The sequence below is a fragment of the Vombatus ursinus genome, unplaced genomic scaffold, assembly GCF_900497805.2.
Source record: "Vombatus ursinus unplaced genomic scaffold, bare-nosed wombat genome assembly UNPS02014874.1, whole genome shotgun sequence".
Taxonomy (NCBI): Eukaryota; Metazoa; Chordata; class Mammalia; order Diprotodontia; family Vombatidae; genus Vombatus; species Vombatus ursinus.
This window is the reverse complement of record NW_020954652.1, coordinates 4,620,670-4,646,837: the sequence shown is the minus strand read 5'-3', so window position 1 is coordinate 4,646,837 and position 26,168 is coordinate 4,620,670. Positions and strand designations below refer to the sequence as shown.

The 26,168-nt window shown below is 42.0% G+C and overlaps 1 protein-coding gene across 1 annotated transcript in view; it reads right to left on the bottom strand.

Annotated features, from left to right (window-relative positions):
* The window catches only part of POC1B (POC1 centriolar protein B), a 70,915-nt gene extending 45,116 nt beyond the window's left edge, over positions 1–25,799 (bottom strand). The window contains exons 1-7 of the mRNA XM_027842466.1: positions 25,635–25,799; positions 22,392–22,499; positions 22,147–22,262; positions 20,662–20,795; positions 16,393–16,461; positions 15,260–15,412; positions 2,967–3,053 (exon numbers count right to left, since the gene is read on the bottom strand). Coding sequence (XP_027698267.1) covers positions 2,967–3,053; positions 15,260–15,412; positions 16,393–16,461; positions 20,662–20,795; positions 22,147–22,262; positions 22,392–22,499; positions 25,635–25,699 — 732 coding nt within the window. The 5' untranslated portion in view covers positions 25,700–25,799. The remainder of the gene's footprint in view (positions 1–2,966; positions 3,054–15,259; positions 15,413–16,392; positions 16,462–20,661; positions 20,796–22,146; positions 22,263–22,391; positions 22,500–25,634) is intronic.
* Positions 25,800–26,168: the final 369 nt, after the last annotated feature.

The following is a 26,168-nucleotide window of genomic DNA, read 5'->3' as shown; positions in this document are numbered from 1 at the left end:
CTCTCTCTCTCTCTCTCTCTCTCTCTCTCTCTCTCTCTCTCTCTCTCACACGCACACACAACTGAGACACCTGGTTGCCACCAGCAAACCCATATCTCTGTCCCATGTAGGCAATGAAGGACATCTGCACCTTGGCCTATTCAGTCTATCTAAATTCTTTATAGCGCTACTATATTTAACTATTGAAAAGCCCTGTCTCAAAGCACCATATCTCAGCTTCTGGACCAAGGGCCTTTGGCTGTCTCTGTGCATCCTCTAGACCAGAGGAATCTTACATTTGTTTGTTTGTTTTTTATGTCTAAAGACCATTTTAATTGGGGGGGGGACACCGATTATGTCTCCTACCTGCACCTATCTGTCACTAAAAAGTATGGGGGGTAGGGGAGAGACACCTCATTAGAATTACTAGTAAGCACAGAATTGTTCTGAGATGCTAATGACATGTCTCCTCTCTTTTACATATCATAGATTACTCAGTCAGCCAGTCAATAAACATTGATTATGCACCTATTATATACCAAGCACTGTGCTAAGCGCTGGGGATACAAAGAAAGGCAAGGAGCTGCCCCCAAGGAGTTCCCAGTCTAATTCATGCCAGAAACGAGCACTATTGTGATGTCACAGAATTTCAGCACTGACTCTAACACTTACTGTGTGTCTCTGGACAAGTCTCCTACCGAGTCCCTGTTTCTTCATCTTTCAAATGCCCGCCCAGGCCATCTCTAGTCGTCCTGATCTATATCTCACCACTGGACCCAGATGGCTCTGGAGGACAAAGTGAGGCTGGTGACTTTGCACAGCCCTCCCTCACTTAAATCCAACTCACTTGCAAGTCACGGCATCACCTCCCTGATGTCATGGTCCTCTTGGAGAACCAAGGACAAACAAGAACAACAAATGTCTGCACTGCCTCCTCGAAAGGGCTGCGGAAGGAAAGCGATTAATATAAACTAGAATTCTCTTTATCGGTGTGAGCTAACAACATACACCTGTGCAATGCTTAACCTTCCTGCCATGTGAGCTCAGACCACGGGGCCACCTTCAGCACCCCTGTCATCCTGAGATTCCGGACTCTGGGAATCATCTTTTTCGTCTAGGTGGTCTTTAAGATGACTGCCTGCCTCAAAGAAATGGAAATGAAGGGTATGCCCATCAATTGGGGAATGGCCAAACAAGCTGTGGTACATGAATGTAATGGAATACTACTGTGCTATAAGAAATGATGAGCAGGAGGATTTCACAAAAACCTGGAAAGACTTATATGGACCGATGCTGAGTGAAGTGAGCAGAACCAGGACAATGTTGTACACGGTAACAGCCGCACTGTGCGATGACTGACTTTGATAGACTTAGCCCTTCTCAGCTATGCGAGGATCTAAGACAACTCTAAAAAACTCGAGATGGAAAATGCTGTCCACATCCAGAGAAAGAACTATGGAATCTGAAGGCAGATAGAAGCATAATATTTGCTCTCCTTTTCGTTGTTTTGTTTTATTGCTTCATTCTTGTGGTTCCTCCTATCAGTTCTAATTCTTCTTTACACTATGACTAATGGGACAATATGCTTAATATGAATGTATAAGCTGAGCCTATATCAGATTGCATGCCGTCTTGGGGAGGGGGGGAGTGCAGGGAGAGGGAGAAAATTTAAAACTCAAAATCTTATGGAAGTGAATGTTAAAAACTAAAAATAAATCATTAATTATTTAAAAATTTTTAAAAAAAAAGATGACTGCCTGCCTGAGAGATAACCCTCTAATGGAGGTCTAGCTGGGCAGCCAGTCTGCCATCAAGACCATCTTCCAATGGAATCCCTTTAGGACCATGTGAACCAAGCTCCCTTTTACCACCACTTCCTAAGTCCCGTTGGGCTAACAGACCTGTTTCATACTACATTCCTCCCAGCTGACAAGTCTTAACGAGTGGCTAAATGATTACTATAGGGAATAAACATTTATTAAGTACCTATTATGTGCCAGGGAACTGTGCTAAGCGCTGTACAAATACTATCTCATCTGATCCTCACAACAACCTTGTGAGGTAGGTGCTATTACTATCTCCATTTGACGGCAGAGGAAATTGAGGCCAAGGTTAAGTGATCTGCATGCATCTAGTAGGTGTCTGAGGCTGGGTTTGTGCTTAGGACTTTCTGACTCCAGGCTTGGCATTCTATTCATTGAGTCACTTAGCAGTCACTGTTCATAGGACAATATCTATACTTCTGTTGCTGACATGAATTAATAACTTAGTGAGAACATTCAATATTTTAAGAGGCATTACCTTATAAGTGTCTGATCAAAGCTGACACCAATCAATCAGGGCCAGTTTTGCATTAGCAAAGACTTAGGAGCCTCAGTGATCTAAGCAGGGTTTTGTTTTTTTTTTATTTTGCTTTGTTTTTTTCGCCCTGTGAGGATTACATGGATCTAAAAACCATGAGATTTACAGAACCAACAAATAAACTATCATCTAGGAGGAAGTGGAACATTTGGGGGTCTTGTTATTGAAGGTTTCTGAGTTAAATAGCAAGAAAGGGGAATGTTGCTTGGTTTTTGCGTATGATCAGCAAGTAACAAAGCTCGTTACATAGACCTGGGGCCGTGGAATGAAGGGTGGGCCAGGAGTGAGGCTGGAAGCCTGGAGAGGTGACTCACTCAGCGTGCCATCTGTTAGGTGGCAACTATCGGTCAGCCTCCTCCGTGGTACCTTAATAGGGCTAACGAAGATGAGATCAAGGACTAGACATTAGAGCTTCTGGGTTAACAGAGTTGGGCCTTCAGTATCAACACTTAGCTAATATACCTCCCTCTTGTGGCCACTGAAAATGAGCTTTCCTAATAACAGAATTTCTCCTCTTCTAAAATGCTGTGAGATGATGAGACCCACCTTCATTGGCCTTCAGAAAATGGAATCGCATTTATTCTTTTTAAATCAGGGTTTTCATGTACACTCCAGAGCAAACTTACCATTGTATTCGAAGATTCGGAAGAAAGAATATCCACAACAAGAGGGTCAGAAGACTGTAAATTTACCACTTCGAGCTTGGGATTAATCTGCATGTAAAAAAGTATAGTATTAGTGTTGTCTGGAAGAAGATATTACATTTAAAATGTATGACATTCACATTTTCACCTCATGAAAAAATTAAAATTTGTCAGAAATTTTCAGGTTTGGGTATTTGAATGTGCATTTATTTCTCAAAAAAAAAAAAAATCAACACTAGCATTTTGAATTGTGCACTGTTGATTTTCTGAGGGGCGAGGGCACATGCATTAGGCTTGGGGCCACATTCCACATCCTGGCTCTACCATTTACGACCTTGTGACCTTGGGCCAGTCACTTCTCCGGGCATGTTTCCTCATCTGTAGAATGAGGGGCCTCCAAGGTCCCTTCCAGTTGGACACCTGGGATCCTAAGACAACTTTCCAGGGCAGGGGGTTGGGGGTAGGAGGACCAGAGGCGGAGCCTAGTTAGCATTTTCCATTTTTTCCTGTCCCTTGCCATCTTTCCTATCCTTTCATTGTCGTCATTAAGACCCTGTTTTTTGTGCTCTGTTGAAGTTGAGGAGCTGAGCTGGAAGTATTGTGAGGACAGTAAACATGGATAGGTCAAAGGAGAGGGGTTAAAGGGGACTCAGTGTCCCTGTCACCTGCCTATTCAGTATAAAAATGATTCTGAGGAAAGGACTAGCCTCCAGATGGATGGCATTTTCATCTTGGTGCTGCATGTGCCGAGCAGTACCTGATCATTTTTAGGAGGACAAGTTACCAACATCATTGGCCTCTAATAAAAACTCTATTAAATGATGAAAGGCAAGGTGGAAAATGCATTGGATTTAGGGGTCACAGGGTCATACATTTCTCTAGGGGTGGAATGGACCTTAGAGGTCAACAATTTCAATCCTCCCGTCTCCATCACAGTGCTGGACTAGCCATGTAGTGAACCGGGGACAAAATGATGGACAGCCTTCATGCTCCTCTGGTGTTCACAAAATGTCAAGAGATGCAGAAGGCTCCCAGAGCATTGGGCAGCCCCTTAGGGAAGAATTTACGGGAGGGAGAATATGGACCAGTCACACAGGATAAGAGTGTATGGATGAGCTAGAGTCCTTACACACTGATGAGTTCACAGATCCATCAAAATATCTGCCATGTACTTATTACAATCTTAATAAATGCACAGTGAATTAAAAATAGGTTCATTTTAAAGATGCTTTAGTTGCTAGGTAACTGTAACCATGATTCTATAAGCCCGTGAGAGCATTTCTATAAATCCAGCCCCAAGTGAAGAAGAGTTGGTGCATTTCCCCTCTCCCTGGTACTCTTGCCCCGTGGACCTTGTCATTGTCATTCATCATAACCCGGTCGTGACCAGTCCTGACCTTGTGGGTGACTGGATCTACAGATGAGGGGTACAACGACAGCCTCACTACGATTCTGCCATCGAGGAAATATGTTCCTTCACGACTCCATGGAGGTGAATGCAAACCCAGGCTCCCTCCTGCCAAGTAGCTTTGAATAAGTCCCAAGTTCACTCCAGGGAGAGAAAGAAGCTGAAATGAAAGGAGGCCAGTCTTCTCCGAGTTCAGTGACCAGAGCAGACACTTCTTCATTCTCTTTTATCTGCTGCCATCTAGCGTACGCCAGGCGTTGTTCCCCCATGGAGACAATGAGATTACATAAGGACCTCGAGTCACCAGAACTCACAAATATCTAACATCTGAGAGGCCGCTTTGAAAAACATCTGTGTTCTAAACACAACTAATTACACAAGAGCTATCAATGCACGTACCAATGCAATGTTCAATCTCTGGATCTGGGGGGAAAAAAACCCCAATTAGAAGCAACATTTCTAGCTAATCTCTAGGAAAGCTAATAATTCACATCATTCAGTCTTGTAACTAGCTAATCTCTAGGAAATCTCTAATCTCTAGCTTATCTCTAGGAAAGCTAATAATTCACATCATTCAGTCTTGTAACTAAGAACAAAAGTAATAACCATGAAGAAATTCAGTTAGTACCACGTAGGATTTTATGATCACTGGGGAATCGAGCCAGATACCAGAGCAGGACCCTAAGCTAAAAGGAAAAATTATCTTTATGATCAATGTCCAAAGTCCTGGGGTGGTGAACCTTCGGCCTCAAGGCCACATGTGGCCCTCCAGGTTCTCAAGTGCGGCCCTTTGACTGAATCCAAATTTCACAGAACAAGTCTCCTCAATAAAAGAATCTGTTCTATAAAACTTGGACTCAGTCAAAAGGCCACACCCACCCCTGGTCCAAACAGTTGAACACCCAAATTCTTTACTGTAGAAAAGAAACTGATCCCATGTGAGGATCAGCTAAAAGCCCTCTCCAAGACACCCATAATGCAGCATCACTCAGCTGTGGTGTTTCCCTCTTCGCTTTGTTAATTTCCTGGGAGAACGATACAGACTTAATGGCTCGAGTGTGGCGACTGCAAATCCCCAAAGCACTGAAAAAACCACTTTATGAATGCATCCTTCTTAGCATCTTAATGATTCTGAATCTTCTAAAGTCATCTAGGATTCTGGTTTCTGCAAGACGTGCTCTCCTCCGGAACACACCCAGTTCAACATCGGTCCTAGCCTCTAGCCTGGTGGAGTGGGAAGAGCTCTGGTTCGGAAATTAGAGAACCAGGGTCCACCTTCTACCACTGACTACCTGGGTGACCCTGGGAAAGTTCCTTCCCCTCCCTGCATCTCAGTTTCCTCATTTATAAAATGAGGGGGTTGGAATTCATGGCCTCGGAGGTTCCTTTGCAACAGCCTCGCTCCTTTCCTTATGAACATCTACGGAGGAGGGAAGGCTAATCAGACGAAGATTCTGGAAGCCATTCAATTCTCCCATCTCACACAAGGATGCTTGAATTCCAGAACCAGTGTCCAGTGTCAGGGAGGGCCCAGTGAAAGTCAGTTTGCTAGAAGGCACAAGATCTTTAGAATCTACTTCTTTTCCTCTAGGACTCTCACCATCCAGTGAAAGTTGTTTTCATTTCATTTCAGGAAGCAAGGTGGTCTAGGCCAAGAGCTGTCCAATTCAGACTCTGAAACCTGCCAATTTTAATTTCTGTAAGTCTGAGTTACGCTCATAACAAGGAAACGTTGACCACGGCTAGTGCCTGAACCTGAACTTTTACACTTAACACATCCACTCGGGTTGTCTCCTTTCTGCTGTTTACAAAGCAGTCCAGCTGCTGCTATCTCTGCCCATTTAGAAATGAGGCACTTCATTCTCCAATCAGGTGGTGACGGGGTTTAGCTGGGACTCCTCATCCCCGAACCAAAGAAACATCAGTGCTTAGCAAACTGGGGTGGGGGGGGGAGAGGGCTTAAAAGGGGCCAAATGATTTCCAACTGAAAGATTAAGATCATTATGTAAATTCCAAATGAACCTCAAAGGAAACACACACTAAAATCTCAACCATCCTGCTGGAAAATAAGCCTCTAAATGTGTTAAGAGATTCCCGGGTTACTGCCAGAAAGCTCATCAGATAAGTCAATAACATACAATTGCCTTTTCCCTGCATTCCTCATTCTTTATATTCGTTCAATTCTGTCATTAAGGTCTGATTTGGAAAACACGCTAAGTCTCCAATTTCTCAAAAGTAATAAACATAACCCGATACTCTGTCCAAGTCCCCAGAATTTACTTTCTACCAGAACATGTTGCAAGAGTTTGCTGTAGGATTGTTTGACCTGAAGCCCTGGCAGAAAGCACGGATCTGAAGTCATTCCATGCCCCCCCCCTTTCCCTCCACCCCGATGCAAGGAAAAAAAAAAAGAAACAAAAAGTACCAAAAATTAGATTCAACCTAACCTTAAATGAACTTAATAACAATCTCTAGCTTCAGTCACACTAGGCCCTTTCAGTGCTTTCCCTTTTACCAGGCTAGGTGGTACAGTGCAGGCCTGGAGTCAGAAGACCTGAGTTCAAATCCCACTTCAGACACTTAGCAGCTGTGCAATTCTGAGCAAGGCACTAAACCTCGTTATCAGTTTCCACATCTGTAAAATGGGGATAATAACATACCTCCCAGGTATGTGAGGATCAAATAAGATAATATATGTAAAATTAAAGATCTATGTGAATGCTATTAATGTTATTATGGGTTATCATCAGCAGCATCATCATCACCATTACCTTGCCTTCAGGGGTTTGTTGGGGGCATCATTTCAATCCATTTGAAAATAAAATCGATCTGTATTCAAAAGAGCACTTTGCTACTTCACTCGTTTACTTAGATGCTCATCATGCAGAAGAGGGGTGCTCTTTTCCCCCCAACTTAACACCTTCGTTTTATTTTAAGAAGAGCTTAAGAAAGAAACTGACAGATGGAGGCTCAGATGCCTTTTGCTTTAGCAGCTTTTCACATGCCAGTGATGCCAAGCACTCGTCCTTTAAGCTGCGTTGCCAAATCCACTGACGCAGGCTCGGGCAGATTTTTACAGAGAGGTAAACTGAGGTATCGAGCAGTGGGTTTTCTCAGGCCACCAGCAGGAGTTTCTAGTCAATAAGAGGCATGACACTCCCAGTCCAGAGCTGTTAACGAGCCCTTTAAGTGTGAGGATAAAGGAGGTGGAGGGCCCGGACCACCCCACCCCAGGGAGCTGGAGGCTTCTTACAGTTGTGTTTCTCAGTTGGGCTGCGTCATCCTAGCCCATGATCCAACGTGCTTCAGCTGGGGACCTTTGTTTTACCTGAATCAGCAGGATCACAATTTACCACTAGTCTTAGTGAAACTAGGTAATGAAGTCTGGCTGGTTGTGAGGAACGACGGGGGGTTACAAGTCTAGGTGACAGACATCATCAAAAAAGAAAAAAAGGTGAACAGGATAAAAATGTAAAAGTCTGAAATTGTGATGGAATGGTAAACTGAGAAAGTAACAAGATTAGATTGTTTTCTCTAAAAACTAGGACACACACACATATACACACACACACACACACACATACACACACACACGTGTTTTCTCTAAGAACTAGAATATAGATCTCTCTCTCAAATGTGCCTAATGGGATATATAAGCCTTAAGTACCTTTTGGTACTTAAGTTCTCAAAATTGGATTAAGGAGTTTACATATAAACTGTGTTAATAATTGCAAAGAAATTTCAAAATATTATAGGGAAATATTCCACTATTGTTTAGAAAAACTTTTTTAATTAATATTGTTTGAACCTAGCTCTTAGGTTAGACGATGTCTAGCCACATAAAGCTTGGTTCAAGCAATATTAATAAATAAGGTTTTCCAAACAATACAATATAATATTTCTCTACACAAGCAGAGGTCTGACCAGGTCACTGCCCTGCTCAAAAATCTTCCATGGCTCCCTTTTGGCCTCTCGGACAAAAATACAAACTGCTCAACGTGACTTCTGAAAACCTTCACAGTCTGGCTCCATGCTCTCTTTCCAGACCTATTTCACATTATTTTGTGAACTCTACACTTTAGCTAAAGTGACTTATTTGCGGCTTGTTCCCAGTTCATCTCCCACCTCCATGCCTTTGAGTGGGTCACTCCACATACCTGGAGCACACTCCCTCAGCTCTTGGAATCTTTTATTTCCTTCAAGGCTCAGCTCAGGGGCCACTTCCTCCAGGAAGCCTCTCCTGATCCTCCTAGTTGCTAGGGCTCTCTTCCTCCTCAAGTTATACCGTGGATCTAAGTAGACTTCTGGAGGGCAAAGCTTTTTGGTTTTGTCTTTATGCTTCTAAGCACGTGTGGCACCTTGTACACAGTGAGTACTTGATCAGTGTTTGGTACATGAATGAATGAATGAATGAATGAATGAATGAGTGAGTGAGTGACTACATGCTGATTGGGGGGGGGGTGAGCTGGTGCAGCTCGTTCGAGGGTCAGGAGAAGATTCCAAAGAGCTCCTCACTACCAGCCAGACCTCACCCTCTAGTTCTCCCAAGATTAAGGAAGGGTGGTGATCCTGCTGCCTCAGGAAGAAAGCAAGAAAGGTGCCCAGGTGGGGGGCATCCAGGGTGGATCACCATCAGCCAGGATGACCCAGCTGGGCATTGAAGCCCCGACCTCAGGGGTGGGGTAGTCCAGGCCCTCCCTTTTCTTCATTCCTCACACACTTAATGGGGGTCAGGAAGCCTTTAGAGTTTCAGGTCATGGCCTCCTACCTCAGGCCTCAGTTTTCTCATCTGTAAAATGGATGGCTAGGAATAATCACGCACAGTCAGCACAATACTTTGCACAGGGTGATTCACGATTTGCTGATATTTAAACAGCAGAGGAAGCTCGCTCTCCCGCTGTCACAAGAGGAGGGAGCTCTTCTCCTCGCCAAGGCCAACCCCTGTCTTCACCCTGTCTTCCGCCATCCCCACTCCCTCACTTCTCTGCAATCTCTCCCTGTCTGCTGGCTGTCTCCCTACTGCCTACAAACGTGCCGCTGTCTCTCTGATCCTCAGAAGCCCCTCATGTGGATCTTCCTATCCCCATTATCATCCCACATCTCTCTTGCCTTTTGAGGTTAAACTCCTGGAGGAGGCCAGCTCCAATAGGTGTCTCTACTTCCTTTTCCATCACTCTCTTCCTAACTCTCTACAGTCTGGCTTCTGGCCTCATTATTCACCTGAAGCCGTTCTCTCCAAAGTCACCAGTGATCTCTTAATCACCAGATCGGGGGGCAGCTAGATGGCGCAGTGGAGAGAGCACTGGCCCTGAAGTCAGGAGGACCTGAGTTCAAATGGTGGCCTCAGACCAAACACTTGACACTAGCTGTGTGACCCTGGGCAAGTCACTTAACCCCAATTACCTAAAAATAAATAAATAAATAATCACCAGATCCAATGGCCCTTTCCCAATCCTCATCCCTCTTGACCTCCCTGCAGCCACCGGACACCCCGTTCCCATTGATTCTCTCTTTTCTATAGGTTTTCGTAACACCGCTCTCTCCTCCTTCTCCTCCTCCTTCTCTAATCACTCCTGGGCCTCTTCTGCTGGATTTTCCTCTGGGTCATGCCCCCACCCATGGGTGACCCTCAGGGTTCTTTTCTGAGCCCTCTTCTCTTCTCCCTCTACACCACTTCACTTGGTGATCTCATCAGCTCCACGGATCCAATAACCATCTCTATGCTGACAATGCTCCGATCTACTGATCCAGCCCTAACCTCCAGACGTCTCAAACTGGATCTCCTATACACATTTTAAACTCAACATTTCCCAGGCTGAACTCGTTATTTTTCCCCACTGGACCCTCCCTGCTTCCTACCTATTCTGTAACTATCAAGGGCCCTGCCATCCTCCCAGTCACCCAGGCCTGCAGCTTAGGTATCATCCTTGGCTCCTCACCTCTTACCCCCACATCCAATGTTGCCAAGGCCTGTCATTTTTGACATTATAACATTTTTCTCCTGACACTGCCATCCCGCTGGCGCAGGGCCTCATCACCTCCATGCCTGGCCTTCTGCAATAGCTACTGGGGTTCATCATGCCCGCCCCCCCAATAAGTCCAGTGGCTCCCTATCCCCTCCTTGATCAAATATTAAAGCCAGTGTTTGGTGTTCAATGCCCTTCCTTAAGTGGCCCTCCCACTTTTCCAGTCTTCTTACACTTTACACCCCGACATGTCCTCTTTGGTCCAGTGACACTGGCCTCCTGGCTGTTCTACCTCCTGACTCCTGGACCTTTCCCGGGCTGTCCCCTATGTCCAGAATGTGCTCCTTCCTCACCTCCACCTCCTGGCTTTCTACGAGTCCAGGCTAAAATCCTACCTTCTACAGGAATCCTTTCCCAATCTCTCTTACTTCTAGTGATTATTGTCATTTTATACTGTTTATAGCTTGTTTGAATGTAGTTACTGACGTGTCTCCCCTATTAGGCTGTGAGCCTTGAGAGTAGGGACAATCTTCTTCCTTTCTTTGTATCCCCAGAGTTTAGTGCCTGGCATACAATAGGGGCTTAATAAATGTTTACTGAGGGGGCACAGTGGATAGAGCAATGGTCCTGGAGTCAGGAGTATCTGAGTTCCAATTTGGCCTCAGACACTTACTAGCTAGCTGTGTGACCCTGGACAAGTCACTAAACCCCCACTGCCTCCAAAATAAAAAACAAAACAATAAATGTTTACTGACTTATTGACAAGATGGAATAGTAGATAGTGCTTTCGACATGGAGTCAGAAAGTCCTGAGATTGAATCCAGCCTCAGACACTTAATTGCTGCATGATTCTGAGCAAGTCACAGAACCTCTCAGCCTCAGTTTTCTCATCTGTAAAATGGGAATAATAATTAATACTAGCATTCTCCCCCAGGGCTTTTGTGAGGGCTTTCATTCAATTGACAACAGTGATGCTAAAACTCTCTGTGTCCCAAAAGTCTCCACTATTTTTGTCCAAGGATCTGGAATCTTTAGTATTGAGAGGTTCACTGGCATGTGTTAGATCCACACCCTGGGAAAGCAGTGAATGACCTCTCTTAATTTTATTAGGTTGGCAAAAAGCCGCCTCCGTAACCTCTGAGCAAGGAGCCACCAATGAATTCATATTTGTAAAGCACTCTGTAAACTTTTGTATCATATAAATGCTAGCTGTTATTACTAGCTATTAACTTTTTAAAATTAAAATGATTTATTTATAATGTTAATTGCTGCATAAGTGTTGAGATGTATACTAAAAGGCTTCCAAATCACACTTTAAACTCATATAAAGAAAAAAAATCTAAAAGGCATTTAATTAGCAAGGCAACCAAAATAACATAATCTAAAGAAAAACTCCATGTAATCCTGCCAAATGCCCGATGTCCTAACAATGCCACTTAAGTTAAGTGCTCACGCTTCATAGGCCTGAGGTCCCTTATATCACCAAAGTATTCTAGGAACAAAATCAGTAGAAAAGACTCTTCCGTGCTGAGAGTAAGAAGTACGCAGATGAGTAAAAGAATTTGGAGGGGACAGACTCTAGCGTGGGGGTGGGGAACCTGTGGCCTCGCCACAGACCCTCTAGGTCCTCAAGTGAGGCCACAGGGTCCCCACCCCTGCTGTAGATACTCTCTGCTCCTGCGCCAGCTGTCTCTAGAGAATATTATTAGATTGGTAAATTAAGAGTCTGATGATCCTTTCTCCTCTTCTCATATTTATGCTAAAGGAGAGCTAAATAGTAGAACTGACTTCTGGATGCACATTATTTAACCAGTGCTAACCGCTGAAACGCTTTCCCTTCATTCCCATAGAATTACAAAACTCTGACACGGAAGGGATGTCAGACATGGAATCATAGGACTTGACAAGTGGGCTAGAACAGGACTCCCACCCATAACTCACCTGACCAGTGGGTGAAAGCCCTCCATGGAGTGGGGAGCCCACTTCCTCTTGGGGGCAGCCCCTCCCCCACTTCTGAACAGCTCTACTGGTTGAGAAAGTTTTCCTTAAATTTTCCTCTCTGCAACTTCTACTCATTGTTTCTGCTTCTGCCTTCTGGGACCAAGCAGAAAAAAAAAAGACTAATCCCTCTTGACACAATAGCCTTTTAAACACCTGAAGTTGGTTCTCATGCCCCTTCTAAGTCTCTCTTCTCCAGGTTAAATTTCCCCAGCTTCTTTAGTTATCTCACGTGTCTTTCACTATCATGGTTTTCCCCTACAGATTCTCCCATTGCTAATGTCCTTCCTAAAACGAGCTCAGAACTCTACATGCTGCTCTAAATGTGATCTGACCAGGGCTGACAACAACAACGGCAGGGCAGTGACCTCCGTATTCTAGGACCCTCTGCGTCTCCTAAGGCAGGCCGGAACTGCATTCATTTCCTTGGCTGTCATTTTTTGCCACTGACTCTTTCCACCGATGTCCTTGGCTGTAAAGCCACACTTCTCCCATTTTGTAGTTGTGAAATTTATACTTTGAACACAAGTGGAGCCCTTTATACTTAGACCTACTAAATTTCATCTTATTACCTATATAAACGAATACATGCCAGACTTGGGATATTTCCCAAACTCCTCATCCATTCCTCCATCTATCTAGGGGGTCTCTGTTAGTCTTCCCTCAAATGGCCACCTCTACACTTTGCCTCTCCGCTTCCTGGGTTTTCTCATATCATCAGGGTCTCTAGTTCACTGGCATATAAATATCTGAGACCAGGGGTTTTTATTATTGATTGATTTTGATTTATATTTATTATTATTGACTTATTATTGGTTATTATTATCTGACTCCAATTTCTGTCTTAGATTTTTCCTCCTATAAACTTCCAAATGTTTCAACTATTCCTCTTCCTATAATGTAGATACTTTCTGTAGGTTTTAACTTGATGGATAAATGTTGGCAATTTTCCCCTTGTGCCTTCTTTTTTTTTATTTAAAGCCCCTTTTTTATTAGATTTGGAAGACTCTAAATGAATATATATTCTTACCAACCCTTATAAGGTGCATTCCATATCTGGCCATAGACTTATCATTCCTAGATTTTAGACCTTGGGGGACATGAACTTCCTTTAAAAAAAAAAAAAAAAAAAATATATATATATATATATATGTGTGTGTGTGTGTGTGTGTATGTGTGTTTGTGTGTGTATACATATATGTAACATATATACATGCATGCATACATATACTTATATATGCACGTGCATATATATTTTTGGTAACTATTTCAATATAATTGGCTGCCTTTGGAATCTTACCTATTTTTTTATACATCTAAAAATGCAATTCTGAGCAGGGCTCCCTGGGCTTCATGGTACTGCCAAGGGATCCATGACACCATGAAGCATAAGAACCTCTATTTTAAACCATGGTCCAGAAACCCAAACCCCATTCTCAGGTGACATCTTTCTTCACCAGCCATCTACTTCCTAAAGTGGCCTTTTTTCTTCTAAACCCTTTTCATTCAATTGACAGTAGTGATGCTAATACCCTACGTGTCCCAAGAGTCTCCAGTATTTTTGTTCAAGGATCTGGACTCTCTAGGGTTGAGAGGTTCACTGGCATGTGTTAGATGCACACCCCGGATAAGCAGTGAGTGACCTCTCTTTATTTTATTGGGTTGGCAAAAAGCTGCCTTCATGTCCTCTGAGCAAGTGCTCCCCGTTTACTTGGCAGCACCTACGGACCCGGCTCATCAGAGCATAAGCAGCAGCTGCTGCTGCTTCAGAGCCCCCGGCTTCCTGGGATGCAGGAACAGCCTCATATTTGCTCATTAGCTCCAAATGCTCAGTGGCCCTCCCCCCCCTTCTATGTGTGACACACCACCCTCCAAGCTCCTAACATAGGTCAGAATTTCCCTTCGCTTATTAACTTTTCCTCTGTTGACACTGAAACCCTTCTTCTATTTCCTCCCCCAAGACATCTAATTCCTGATAACCCTGATAATGTAGAGAATAGAAATGCATTCCTTAAGCCCCTCTTCTTTCCTTCTAAGGGGAAGACCAGCCTGCATCTCCAGCACGCTCGTGTTCCTCTGTTTCTGACTGCGTATCCTAAGTGCCGAGCACACAGCGTAGTATGGTAGGTGCTTACTATCTGCTGGCTGAATTCTTCCTGCTCTCCACACTTACCGTAAGTGAGATACTCAGTCCTTTCTGGTTAATAACTCTCTTGGAGAATTGCTATAGCAAACTGCTTGTAATAACCACTAGGATTTTGTCATGGAACCAGAGGAAGAAAGAGTCATAGAAGAATGCAGTGAATCAATTGTGTCAAATGCAGAGAAGTCAACAAAGATGAATTTTCAGAAAACGCAAATGGATTTGGTAACAAGGAAGTCCAGGCGACCCTTTTTGAGAGTGATCAAGGTGGAAAGCAAATGACATGGAGCAGTAAAAAAGTCTAGATGACTCATCAGATGGGCCTGGCAGTGAAAAGGAGTGATACAGGATGGCAGAAAATGGGGACAGCGAGCATTTCTGTAGCCACTCGAGATCCCACTGCAGCTGGTGCAAGAGCTGCTCTGAGGAAAAATACATGCGTTTAGAGAAGCTTTGGATCTAGAAGCAAAGAAAGGAAAGAAGCTGTGAAAATCCAGAAGGCATCAGCAGAGAGGGAGAAAGGAAATATACAAGAGAGAGGACGGAGACGTGCTAAACCAAGAACTCAGATGAACATGAGAGGGTGGGATTGAGGACTTCAGATGAGAGGCTATCATTAGAACAGAGAAGGGATGCTTCTTCCTCTGAGACAGGAAGGGAGGAGGGGACAGATGAAAACAGGGATAGAGTGGGAGAAGAGGAAAGTTGACAGAGCTCAGTCTGACAGCCTTAATCTTCTCAAGAAACAGCTAATACTAACCTCAATTGATTCAGGTTTTCTACCATGGTGATGAGAGGTTCTTGGGTAGATATCAAGAAGATGAGGTGGGGCATCAAAATGTAACCTTTTGATGTTTTTTTTCAGAAGATCTTTATAATTCATCTCATCGAAATTTGTCTTCCACAATAAAATCTATAGAAAAGTGAATAATAAAGACAGTTAATGTTTTTAGGATAAAAACTAAAAAACGTATCTGATTTTAAAAGGAATCCCAAAGCCTAATCAGTCTGATAAGATTTTGGTGCATTACGGTGACTTCCCAACAGACAACTGGACTCCAATTTGAACACTACGAAATGGGACACAAACGCAAGGCATTTTTTGAGTGAAACTATATCAAGTGCTGATTTCTGGATCAAGCACAGCAGAGCTTATACATCTGAACGCATGGCACTCCTCAGGGCACAGAAGGTGGGAAGCAGTGAACAGATCCTGTCATTGTTGCTGAGGCTCAGAACGCTACAGAACCACAGAAGGGTCCGGGTGGGAAGCACCAATGGGACCATTGGGTCCAACCCCCTCACTATAGAGAGAAGAGAACCAAAGCCTCGGGCAGGGCCCCCAGCCACACAGCGAGGAAGCAGGAGAACCCGGTCTCCAACTCCAGGCCTTCGGACACAGCATCTGGCGCTTTCTCTCTACTTGGAAATGCTATTTCAGGGGAATTGCTACCAAGGCTAGTTTATGATCAACACTAAAAAATAAATAACAGCGAGAGATCCATTATATGTCATGTTTCTGAGTTTGATCACCCATCTCATTCAGCTATGAATAGAATTTTCGCTACTGCCAGCTAGTATTTATTAAACACCTACTGTGTGCCAGGCACTATGCTAAGCTTTATAAATATAAACTCATTTTATCCTGACAGCAACCTTGGGAGGTAGGTGCTATTACAATCCCCATTTCTCAGATGAGGAAACTAAGGCAAAGAGAGGTTAAGTGACTTGCCCAGGGTCACACATCTAGGAAGTGCCTGAGGCCATCTCAGGTCTGACCACCTAGCTGCCTCAAATGGCAAAAATGTGTAGCATGGCAGCAGCTCATGACTCAGCTGAGGTCAATATTTTCTCTAGACAAAGGATCCCAGAGAGTGGAGGGAGCTCACAAACCTGGGCATCAGCACCTCCAGATGTGAACTGCTGGCCATCTTTTGAAAAGGAAACGGCAAAGACGGGTCCCTAGGGAATGAGAGGGTACAGAAAGGAAAAAGGAGAATTGGTCAATGATGCTCTAGGATAAACAAGATTACAGAGAGTACTGACAGTCTATTTTTCATCTCACTTTATAGAAACCAGACTATAAAAGACCCCTGGTTGAACACCAGCTGCTGACAGTTAGCATGCAATCTTAAAATAACCTTGAACCAATTATAAATTATAACAAGAAAATATATCATAATCTCTTTCATCTTTAAGCATTTCTTTTCAGAGCTCCACGCTGGGAAGCATTCATGTCAGCAGCAGACATTTCAAGGAATGGACTGGGATGCCAATATATGAAAACAGGTCATTTCCTACTCCAAAGTCTTCACTTGGGTTTCTCTGTCTGCTTCTCCCACTGATGCAGTGAATAAATTAAAAGTCCTTTAGATTTTTTAATGGTCATCAATCCGACACTCACTTCACACTGAAATACACGTGGCATTTGCCCTTTAAAGGACAGCTTGACATAAAAAAGTATGTTTGCTTTCTGTTTTTCCAATTTCAGTTTGCTTTTCATTTAGCTTCCAAGTTAAACATGGACAATTTCCCACTTACAAAACAATCTATATGTAGGAACCACCACCTTTATAAAACCTACAGCAGCAGCTGCATTCAGAGAAGCTGCAGATTCAGATGCAGAAGGAAAGGGGCTCAAGGCTTAAGGAACTAAACCCTGGGAACAGACCTCCAAGTAGGGGGAACCTGCTAACCAGTGGGTCCCATGCCCTCAGTCATTTTACCTTTGATGTCACAGTGTTCTTTACTTTACTCTGAAATGCTTCCATAGTCTCCACAAATAAAAATGTATTTTTGTTAGCAAGCATTCTTTTGGGAAAAAAAAAAAAGAGACAGCCAGGTGTGGTGGTATACACCAATGGTTCACCCCTGTGGCCAGAGAGGCTGAGTCTGGTGGATCGCTTGAGCTCAGGAGTACTGAGCTGCATTAGGGCTAATGCCAATCAACTGGGCACCCACACAAAGGGCAGAACCAACATGGCAAGCCTCTGGGAGTGAAAGGCCACCAGGTTGCCTAAGGAGAGATGGGCCCACTCGGGTCAGAAAACCAGAGCAGATCACACCTTCTGGGATGATCACTATTGGGATTGAGCCTGTGAGTGGCTGCTGCATTTACAGCCTAAGTGGGAAAGAGAGACTCAGTCTCACAGAGAATCAGAGAGGTCAGTGCAAATAACTCTAGAAAGATTAAGAGGCTATAGCCTCACACCATCTGGTCCAACTTAGTGACGGTCTGTACAGATGGACATAGACACATATACTACCCAAGAGTGGACAAAGTTTTCCTGGTAGAAGTGATTACTTCCCTATAGGATCAAGGGATTAACACATTCAATCTAGGCCAACTTCTGAGTCAAAATAAAAAGTAACGATGTCTTACCTCCAAAATAATATCGGTAAATAGAATATGAATAACAGAAACATCTAGCCTTTAGAAGACTTTGGAAGACCCTATATATGTCAAATAAAGCATACCTTAATTCATGACTAAACTATTGAAGCTTTCTGAAAACTCTCACATACTATCTCTTTGCACCTCCAAGCTTCTAAAATTAAATCTAGCAGCCTGTTGCATGAGAAATCAGAAAATTTTTCTTTTATACTAGTCAACAATCTCTTTAATTAAGTGGAATGGTATTGGTAAGTTTTAACAATGACAATAGTTCACATTTATATAACATTTTTAAGGTTTGCATAGCACTTCAAAATAGTTCTGCAAAGTGTGTAGTATAATATTAGATCCATTTTAAAGATGAGGAAACTGAGTCTCTGAGTGCCAAGTGACCTGCCCATGGTCCAACTGCTAGAAAACGTTGAAGCAGGATTCAAAGCCAGGTCTCCTGACTCTAGGTTGAGTGCTCTACCTGACACATTGCCTCTCAGGGTCTATAAGACAGGACCCAACCTATAAATGCAGACAGTTTTCATACCACTTTGAAACTCCTTTATACTCCTAGGTTTAGTGTGGGGTATTTTGAGAAATCAAACATATGCAAAAATAGCTTGACCCCACATCCAACCTTTTCTACCAACACTGACCAAGAACAGTAAACCAAATACCAAAGTTTTTTAATTAGTACAGAACATAAAAGTAAATAACAAGGGAAAACTGTGTAGGAGAATAATTCTCAGGGCAGCTAGGTGGCGCCGTGGATAGAGCACTGGCCCTGAAATCAGGAGGACCTGAGTTTAAATCCGGCCTCAGACAAAACACTTAACACTTACTAGCTGTGTGACCCTGGGCAAGTCACTTAACCCCAATTGCCTAATAAATAAAAAATAAAAATAAAATAAGATGAGAATAACTCTCAGCCCCCAAACAAGGGATACAATCTCCCATAGGCTACCCTGTCGCGGTGGAAGAATGGGTGCTTTCTGGTCAGCTTACACTCCCAGGGCTACATCCTCGCTAGGTCGCCTCTTGTGGCTCTATCTCCTGCCAACCTGCCACAGGCCTCCATGCTTCCCCCTCTGCCTCCAAAGCTATTATCTGTGCCTCCCTGCCCTGCTGCTGTCGCCTGTCAGAGCTGACATCTGCACTGGGTGTCCTCCTCCCCCGCAGCGTGTGTGTGTCTCACTCCTTTGTGACGCTGCCTGGTCAGCGTGTCTGGGGCAGTCACCCCAAAGCACCCTTTGGGCTGTTCTCCCACCTCGACCTCATTCATTCCACCAAAAATGAGACAATTCCCTGACACGTAGGTTGGCGGGAAGGGCTCTCCTTTCACGGCCCATCCTGCCCCTGACAGCCAGCACCAGAGCCATTCAGTAAGCGTCAAGGGGCGCTCAGTGACGTTGGAAGGGCTGGAGCAGAGGAGGAAACCCAAGTTGTGCATTCCTGCTGCCCCTCCCCTGACACGTCCAGCTTCTTGTCCCCTTATTTTTAGGAACACTTCAACCTCTTACTATTAAAGCCAAATATTCAAAGAATTCAACAACCAGAGTTAAGAACAATGATTTGTATAGTTTTTTTTTCTTTTCCCTTTCTACCATCATGTTGAACGTGCCCTCCTATTCTATGTACTCCTTTCACTAACCTATTAAATTTCTTTTGACCTATCTGTGGAAGCAAATGGAGTCTCTCCACTCTAAAGGAAAAGGCCTTGATTCTTGTCCCTTGAGTCCACTTTTGACTGGGCAGAACCAGAATCTTTAGAAGGCCCAAAGTGGTCAAATGGGGAGTGAATGACTACAGTATATGGTTCTCTGAGCCCAATGACATTATTTTAATATATGTAATATTGTAATAACATAAGTTATTCTTGTTTGTCCTTATTTTATTCTGTTTGAGGAGACTCCCTCTAAAATTATTTTGTTACAGAATTTTCAGAGACAGAGGTAAATTTGACTATCTTCAGACCACTCTCTGAGCAGAAATGTTTAGAATTAGGTTAATCTAAGTTCATAACATTGTTTTTGGAACACATAATTTTCTTTCACATGTGTAGCTAGGTCTGTTGGCTACTGATTTTGTTATTATAAAAAAATTTTATAATTTATTTCTGCTTTATCTAATTTAAATATGGTACACCAGAAAGTGTGCTGGGCTCAAAGTTAGGAGATCTGAGTTTGAATCTCGGACGCTGAGTGACCACAAACATGTCATTTAACCTCATGAAGCCTCGGTTCCTTCATCTATGAAATGGGAATGATACCACCTATACCACCTGACTCACCAGCTGCTATGAGCAAAGTAGGAAACAAGTCAGGAAATGGGTAACATACCACGCTAGGGCAGAATGAGCCCTTCTCTTTCAGTACCTTCAACACAATTCTACTTTGAGATCCAACCTTCAAACTCCTCTTTTGAAAAGAGACAATCTCAAGTACACAAAGAAAGCTCCAGAGAAAATCATGAGAAATTATGCACTTAGAAGATTATTCAAGATTCTTCCTCGAAAACAGACCATATCCGCCCTATTTATATAGTCACGAATACAGTGAAGGGTTGAGTGGCGAAGGAATATGACAGAAACACCAAGAATATTCAGCATATTAAGAGTTGTTCAATTGGAAATGACATTATACAATCACATTCAGGCAACTTCTTTGATAACAGCAGCAAAAAAGGCATACTGCAACAAGAGGGATGATAAGACATAAAATCGTCGGGATTTAAAAGAAATGTATCTTTTTAAAAATGTAAAATGTCATTGCCAGTACCGTGTGTCCTTGAAGCGTATAGATGAGTCTTCCTTCTATGAGATCCAAGATTTTAAGTGTGCCATCAGATGAGGCAGTGATGAGATAGTTACCCGAAGGATGGAATGACAAACAGTTGACTCCACTACTGTGAACTGATTTACGTGAGGAGAAAAAGGGACATTCAGACATCAATTACATCTTGAAAAATCTAAATAGGTTCGAGAATTTCAAAGCAGTATCTTTACCCCCATTGCAAGGGAGTAAAAGTTTCATTTTAAAAGAGGTTATTTTGCTGCAGATTATCTCAATAAAATTAAATTTTATTAAAAATTAAAATAAATTGGTTACTTGGCATTATGTCAGCAAAATATCTGAATAACTGGCTTAAGGGGCTGTTTTGACATCAAGGAGATGTGGTTCTGGTCTAGTTTGACAAGAGTCCTTGGAAAATGGGAGCATGTCATGGAAGAGTAATGTATTTCCTTTTGTAATTAGAAAGTTATTGGATACATATCCAACATTCCTATCAAATTCTTGTTACTAACTTGGAAAATATATCCAACTTAGCTCAAAATCTAAAAACTAATTCAATTAGTAAGAGGAGACAAGGAAGACATCAAACACAGTAAGTAGTAGAATTGTCCTTAAGAAACATAAAAATACACTTGATGTAAAATGAAAAAAAACAACAACAACAACAACAATAATGGATTTCTGCCTTAAATTCAGGCTGGAGTCACTGTGGGAAGTTATGCTCTGTAAGGTTCGGTATGCTGTTTAACAAGCAGACCCTGCAGTACTCCTAAAGAATGGGGCTTATTCAGCCAGTCTTACATTTAGTAAGTGCCTACTATGAAGGGGGGGAAAAAACCTCATATTAGACAATAGGGGAGATAGAAAGACAATGTATTTAAATCCCCAGGGCCTAGCACAGTGCTTGGCACAGAATAGTTTTTAATAAATGCCTTTCATTCATTCAGACGTGGACCCTGGCCTTCGGGAGCTCACCTGCAGTAAACTTACAACCTGGGATTTGGTGGCAAGGGATCTGTTTACAGTGGAGGGAATTACCTTTCCTCCATTTCTAGGACTCCTGCATTTCCCACCATTGGCACTTATCTCATCTTATCAGTTAAGGACAGAGCCAGAGCAACAGAATCTGTTCCTAACCCCTTAGAAACTTTTTTTAAAAGTCTATTCATAATAGGAACAAGGATACGTAATCTGTGCTGGCCAGCTAAAAAGTGAAAGAAAACAGTCATTTCGATGGTCACTTAGTTACCTGATCAAGAAAATCAACAGAAATGGCTCTCTGTTTACATCCCTGGGATACTGCAAAGAAAGTACTTGTCTAAAGCCTGTGGACTTTCTCAGAGCAGTACAAAGGCAGGCTGGTACCACTCTGGGGACTCATTAAAAGGACCAGGCTAGGCCACAAAGAGGTTCGGAGGCTTGAGGAGGATTCTAGAAAGACTGGATTTGCTATGCTTTAGAAATTGTCACCTTGGTAATTCTGAAGTAACTTGTTTACTCTTATATCCCAGAGTTTCACTGTATGATCAGAACCTGCTGAAGCTATGCACGTACCACTGGGGTTAAAAGACACAAAGTTCGCAAACCTATCAGGAAAAATGAATCAGATGTCAGGCACTGTCATTGTCATTAAGTAAAAGATTGTAATACTAAAAGAGTAAAGTCTTCTTTAACAAAGCGCAAGCACCTCAATGTGCCAGAATGGCTTGACTTACCCTTCAGAGTCTGTAAAGCTATTAATGCACAGTTTATTTGTTGTATCCCAGATTTTAACGGTCTTATCCTCACTACATGATACTATTAGTCTTCCATCAGCTGAAAATCTGGAAAGCACAAGACAAGTTCTAGTAAGCAGGTGGTACTTATGACAAAATAAATCATGTATTCCTGGGAAAGCACTAAAGAGAATCCTTAGGAGAAAATCCATACGTATAAACACAACACTTTCATCAACAAAAGGGAGAAGGAACAGAGCAATAAACTGGAAATGAAATGAACCAACACACAAAAAAAAAAACCTGAGAAGCAACTAATAAAAAAACATAATTAATCACAAAAATAGAAAATCTAAGAATAAAAGATAAATGAAATTTTAAAAAAAACCTTTGAATTGATCAATAAACTTAGGAGATGGTTTTTTGAACAAGTAAAAGATAAATAAACCTTTAGCTAATCTGATTTTTAAAAAGAGAGGAAAATCAAATTGCCAATATAAAAGATAAAAAAACCTCACAACAAATGAAGAGGAAATAAAGGAAATTAGAAACTATTTTGCTCAATTATGTGCTGACAAAAGCTAAAGAGAGTTTGAAAGGAAAATAAAGCACTAGATGAATTTATGAGTGAAATCTATTAAACAAATAAAATTAATTCTAATATTACATAAATTATTTGCAAAAATAGGAAAAGCAAGAATCCTATCAAACTCCTTTTGTTAGACAAATATGGTCCTGATATCTGGACCAGGGAGAGATAAAGTAGTGGGGAAAACTATAGACCAATATTTCTAATGAATATATATGCAAAAATAATGGAAAAAAGATTTTAGCAAAGAAGCTACAACAGCATAGCCAAAAGGTTATATACCGTAACCAGGTTAGAGTTGTACCAAGAATACAGGGTTGGTTTGATATTAGGAAAACAATAAATATAACTGATGATATTAATAACAAAAACAATAAAAATCATATTGATTTTATCAACAGATGCAGAAAAAGACTTTTGATGAAATACACTACCTGTTTATGTTAAAAATGGTAAGAAGGGTAAGAATCAATCGGACTATTCCTTAATATAAGAAATCATTTCTATCCCAAAAGCTAGTATTATCTGTAATGGAGAAATGCAAAGCCTTTCCCATAAGAACAGGGGTAAAGCAACTATGTCCATTGACACCACTGGTACTTCATATATATGTCAAAATGCTAGCTATAATAAGAAAAATAAATAAATTGAGGGAATAAGCATAGTCCAAGAAGAAATAAAATATTGATTTTTGCAGATGATAGGATAATTTCATAAAAGAATCCTGGAAATTCCACTAAAAATTAATTGAAACAATAAAGTCAACCAAGTGGTAGGATATAAAATAAACCCATATAAATCACCCATATTTTTATATCTTACCAACTAAACCCAACAAGAAAAGCTAAAAAGAGAAATTCCATTCAAAATAACTACAGAACTTATAAAATAGGAGTCCACATACCAAAATATATATTATATGAATATAGCTACATATACAAAATAAGACTTTACAGAAATAAAGACAAACCTAAATGACTGGGGAGATAGTAATTGTTCATGATTGAGCTGCATAAATATACAAAAAAGAGAATACAATGAAATGAATGGATTCCGAGAAGCCTGGGAAGACTTGCATGAACTGATGCAGAGTAAACAAAGCAGAATCGAGAAAACAATTTACATAATCTATGACATTGTAAAGGAAAACAGCCTCGAAAGACTTAAGAGCAATGATTCAAGATACGAACAAAAATAAGTCCAAAAGATCGATGATGAATCATACTTTCTACTTCTTGAAAAAGAGATGGTGGACTAGTGATGCAAATTGTTTGGGTGTAATTATTTAAAACAATACAATATAACAAAGGGCCTTTGGTAGAGGGAGAAAAGGCTCAATGGGGGCCTAGTAAGACCTTTAGAAACTGCTCTGGCTGACAAATTAACTACTAGAATTTTCCTTGGTAGCTCTGTGGTATAATTCAATTCAATAATAAATATTTATTATTATTATTATTATTGTTACCACTATGACTAATAAAAGCTAACATTTTCATAAGACTTACTAAGTGCCAAGCATTGTACTAAGTGCTTCACAATTATCTCATTTGATCCTTACAACAACCCTTAAAGGTATATGTTATTATAACCCCCATTTTATAGATGTGGAAGCTGAGGCAGAGGTTAAGTGACTTGCCCAAGGTCACACAGCCAGTAAGTATCTGAGGTTGGATCTGAACTCAGGTCTTCCTGATTCCTGACCTGGTACTCTATCTACTAGCTGCCTCTGGAGCCAAATAAGATTTTCAGTTTCATGAATGCAATTATCACGATCACACTACTTTTCTTAAGGTAAAATACCCCCACCATTCTTTCAACCAATTCTAAAGAGGTATGGGGCACGGCTTCCAGTCCCTTTATCTTCTTAGTGCAAACGTCATGCCCAGGTCAGAACTCAGATATGGTAGGTCTGGGGTAAGGTATATAGCAACCGACAACTTCCTCTGTCTAGATGCTATCACCTCCCTTCATATAGTCAAAAAAGGGAATTCAGTATTTTGGCTGCCAAGTCACTGCTGGCAGAAATGTGGAGTCTCAGAGGACAACCTAAATCTCAGCAAAAACCCTGCTACAACACATGCCTTTGCTTTCAGACCTTCCTGAAAAAGCACCTGCCTCCTCCCATGGCAGCTGATTCTACTTGGGGGACTTACTATTGTCAGGAAGTGTTACCTTAGACTGAGCAGAAACGTGCCTCTCTCCAACTTTCATCTACCAGGAGTTCTCTCCTCTGGGACCAAGCACAATAACTATAAGCCATTCTCTCCTCTTCTACAGAACAACCCTTCAAATACTGGAAGGAAACTCTCACATTCCCCCTTAAGATGATGATGATTCTTCTTCCTTCTTTACAATTGAGGTTAAGTGACTTGCTCGGGGCCACATAGTTAATAAGTGTCAAGTGTTTGAGGCTGGATTTGAACTCAGGTCCTCCTGACTCCAAGGCTGGAGCTCTATCCACTGCACCACCTAGCTGCCCCAAGATGCTTCTTTTCTAGGCTAACCATCCCAAGTTCCTTTAAATGATTTTTCTATGTAATGGTCTCAAAGAAACATGGAGCAATGGGAAGAGGGCTAGATTTGGAGTCAGGGAACAGGCATTCAGGCCTTGACTCTGCCTCCTGCTACAGTACGGCCTTGGACAAGACACTTACCTCTCTGTCTCTATTTTCTCATTTGTAAAAAGAAGGGTTTGGAGCAGATGGCTTCTAATGTTCATCCCAGCTCTTAATCTATGACAGCAGGATCCTTAAATTCCTTCCCGTTTTAAGTCCATCATTCCACAACCATCCTGGTTGTCCTCCTCAGAATGTTCTCCTGTTTATCAAGGACCTTTCTAAAACTGTTCCACCCAGAGGTGGCTTAAGCAGTGCTGACTAATGTTATTATTGGCTCCGTGGTCCTGGAAACAATGCCTCTCTGAATATTGCACAAGATCACAGTAGGCTGCCATACTACACTGCTGATTTAAATGGTGTTCAAAGTCCCAGACCTTTTTCACACAAATTGTTGTCTAGTCTTGCTTTGTTTTGTATTTGTGAAGTGGATGTTTTTACCTAACTGTTAGAGGCAACATGGTGCAGTGGCTAGAAGTGGGATTTGAAACCAAGTGTCCTCTGAATTTGGAAACAATCCTCTATCGTTTACTCTCCATGTGACCTTAGACAAGTGACTTGATTCTCCATGCC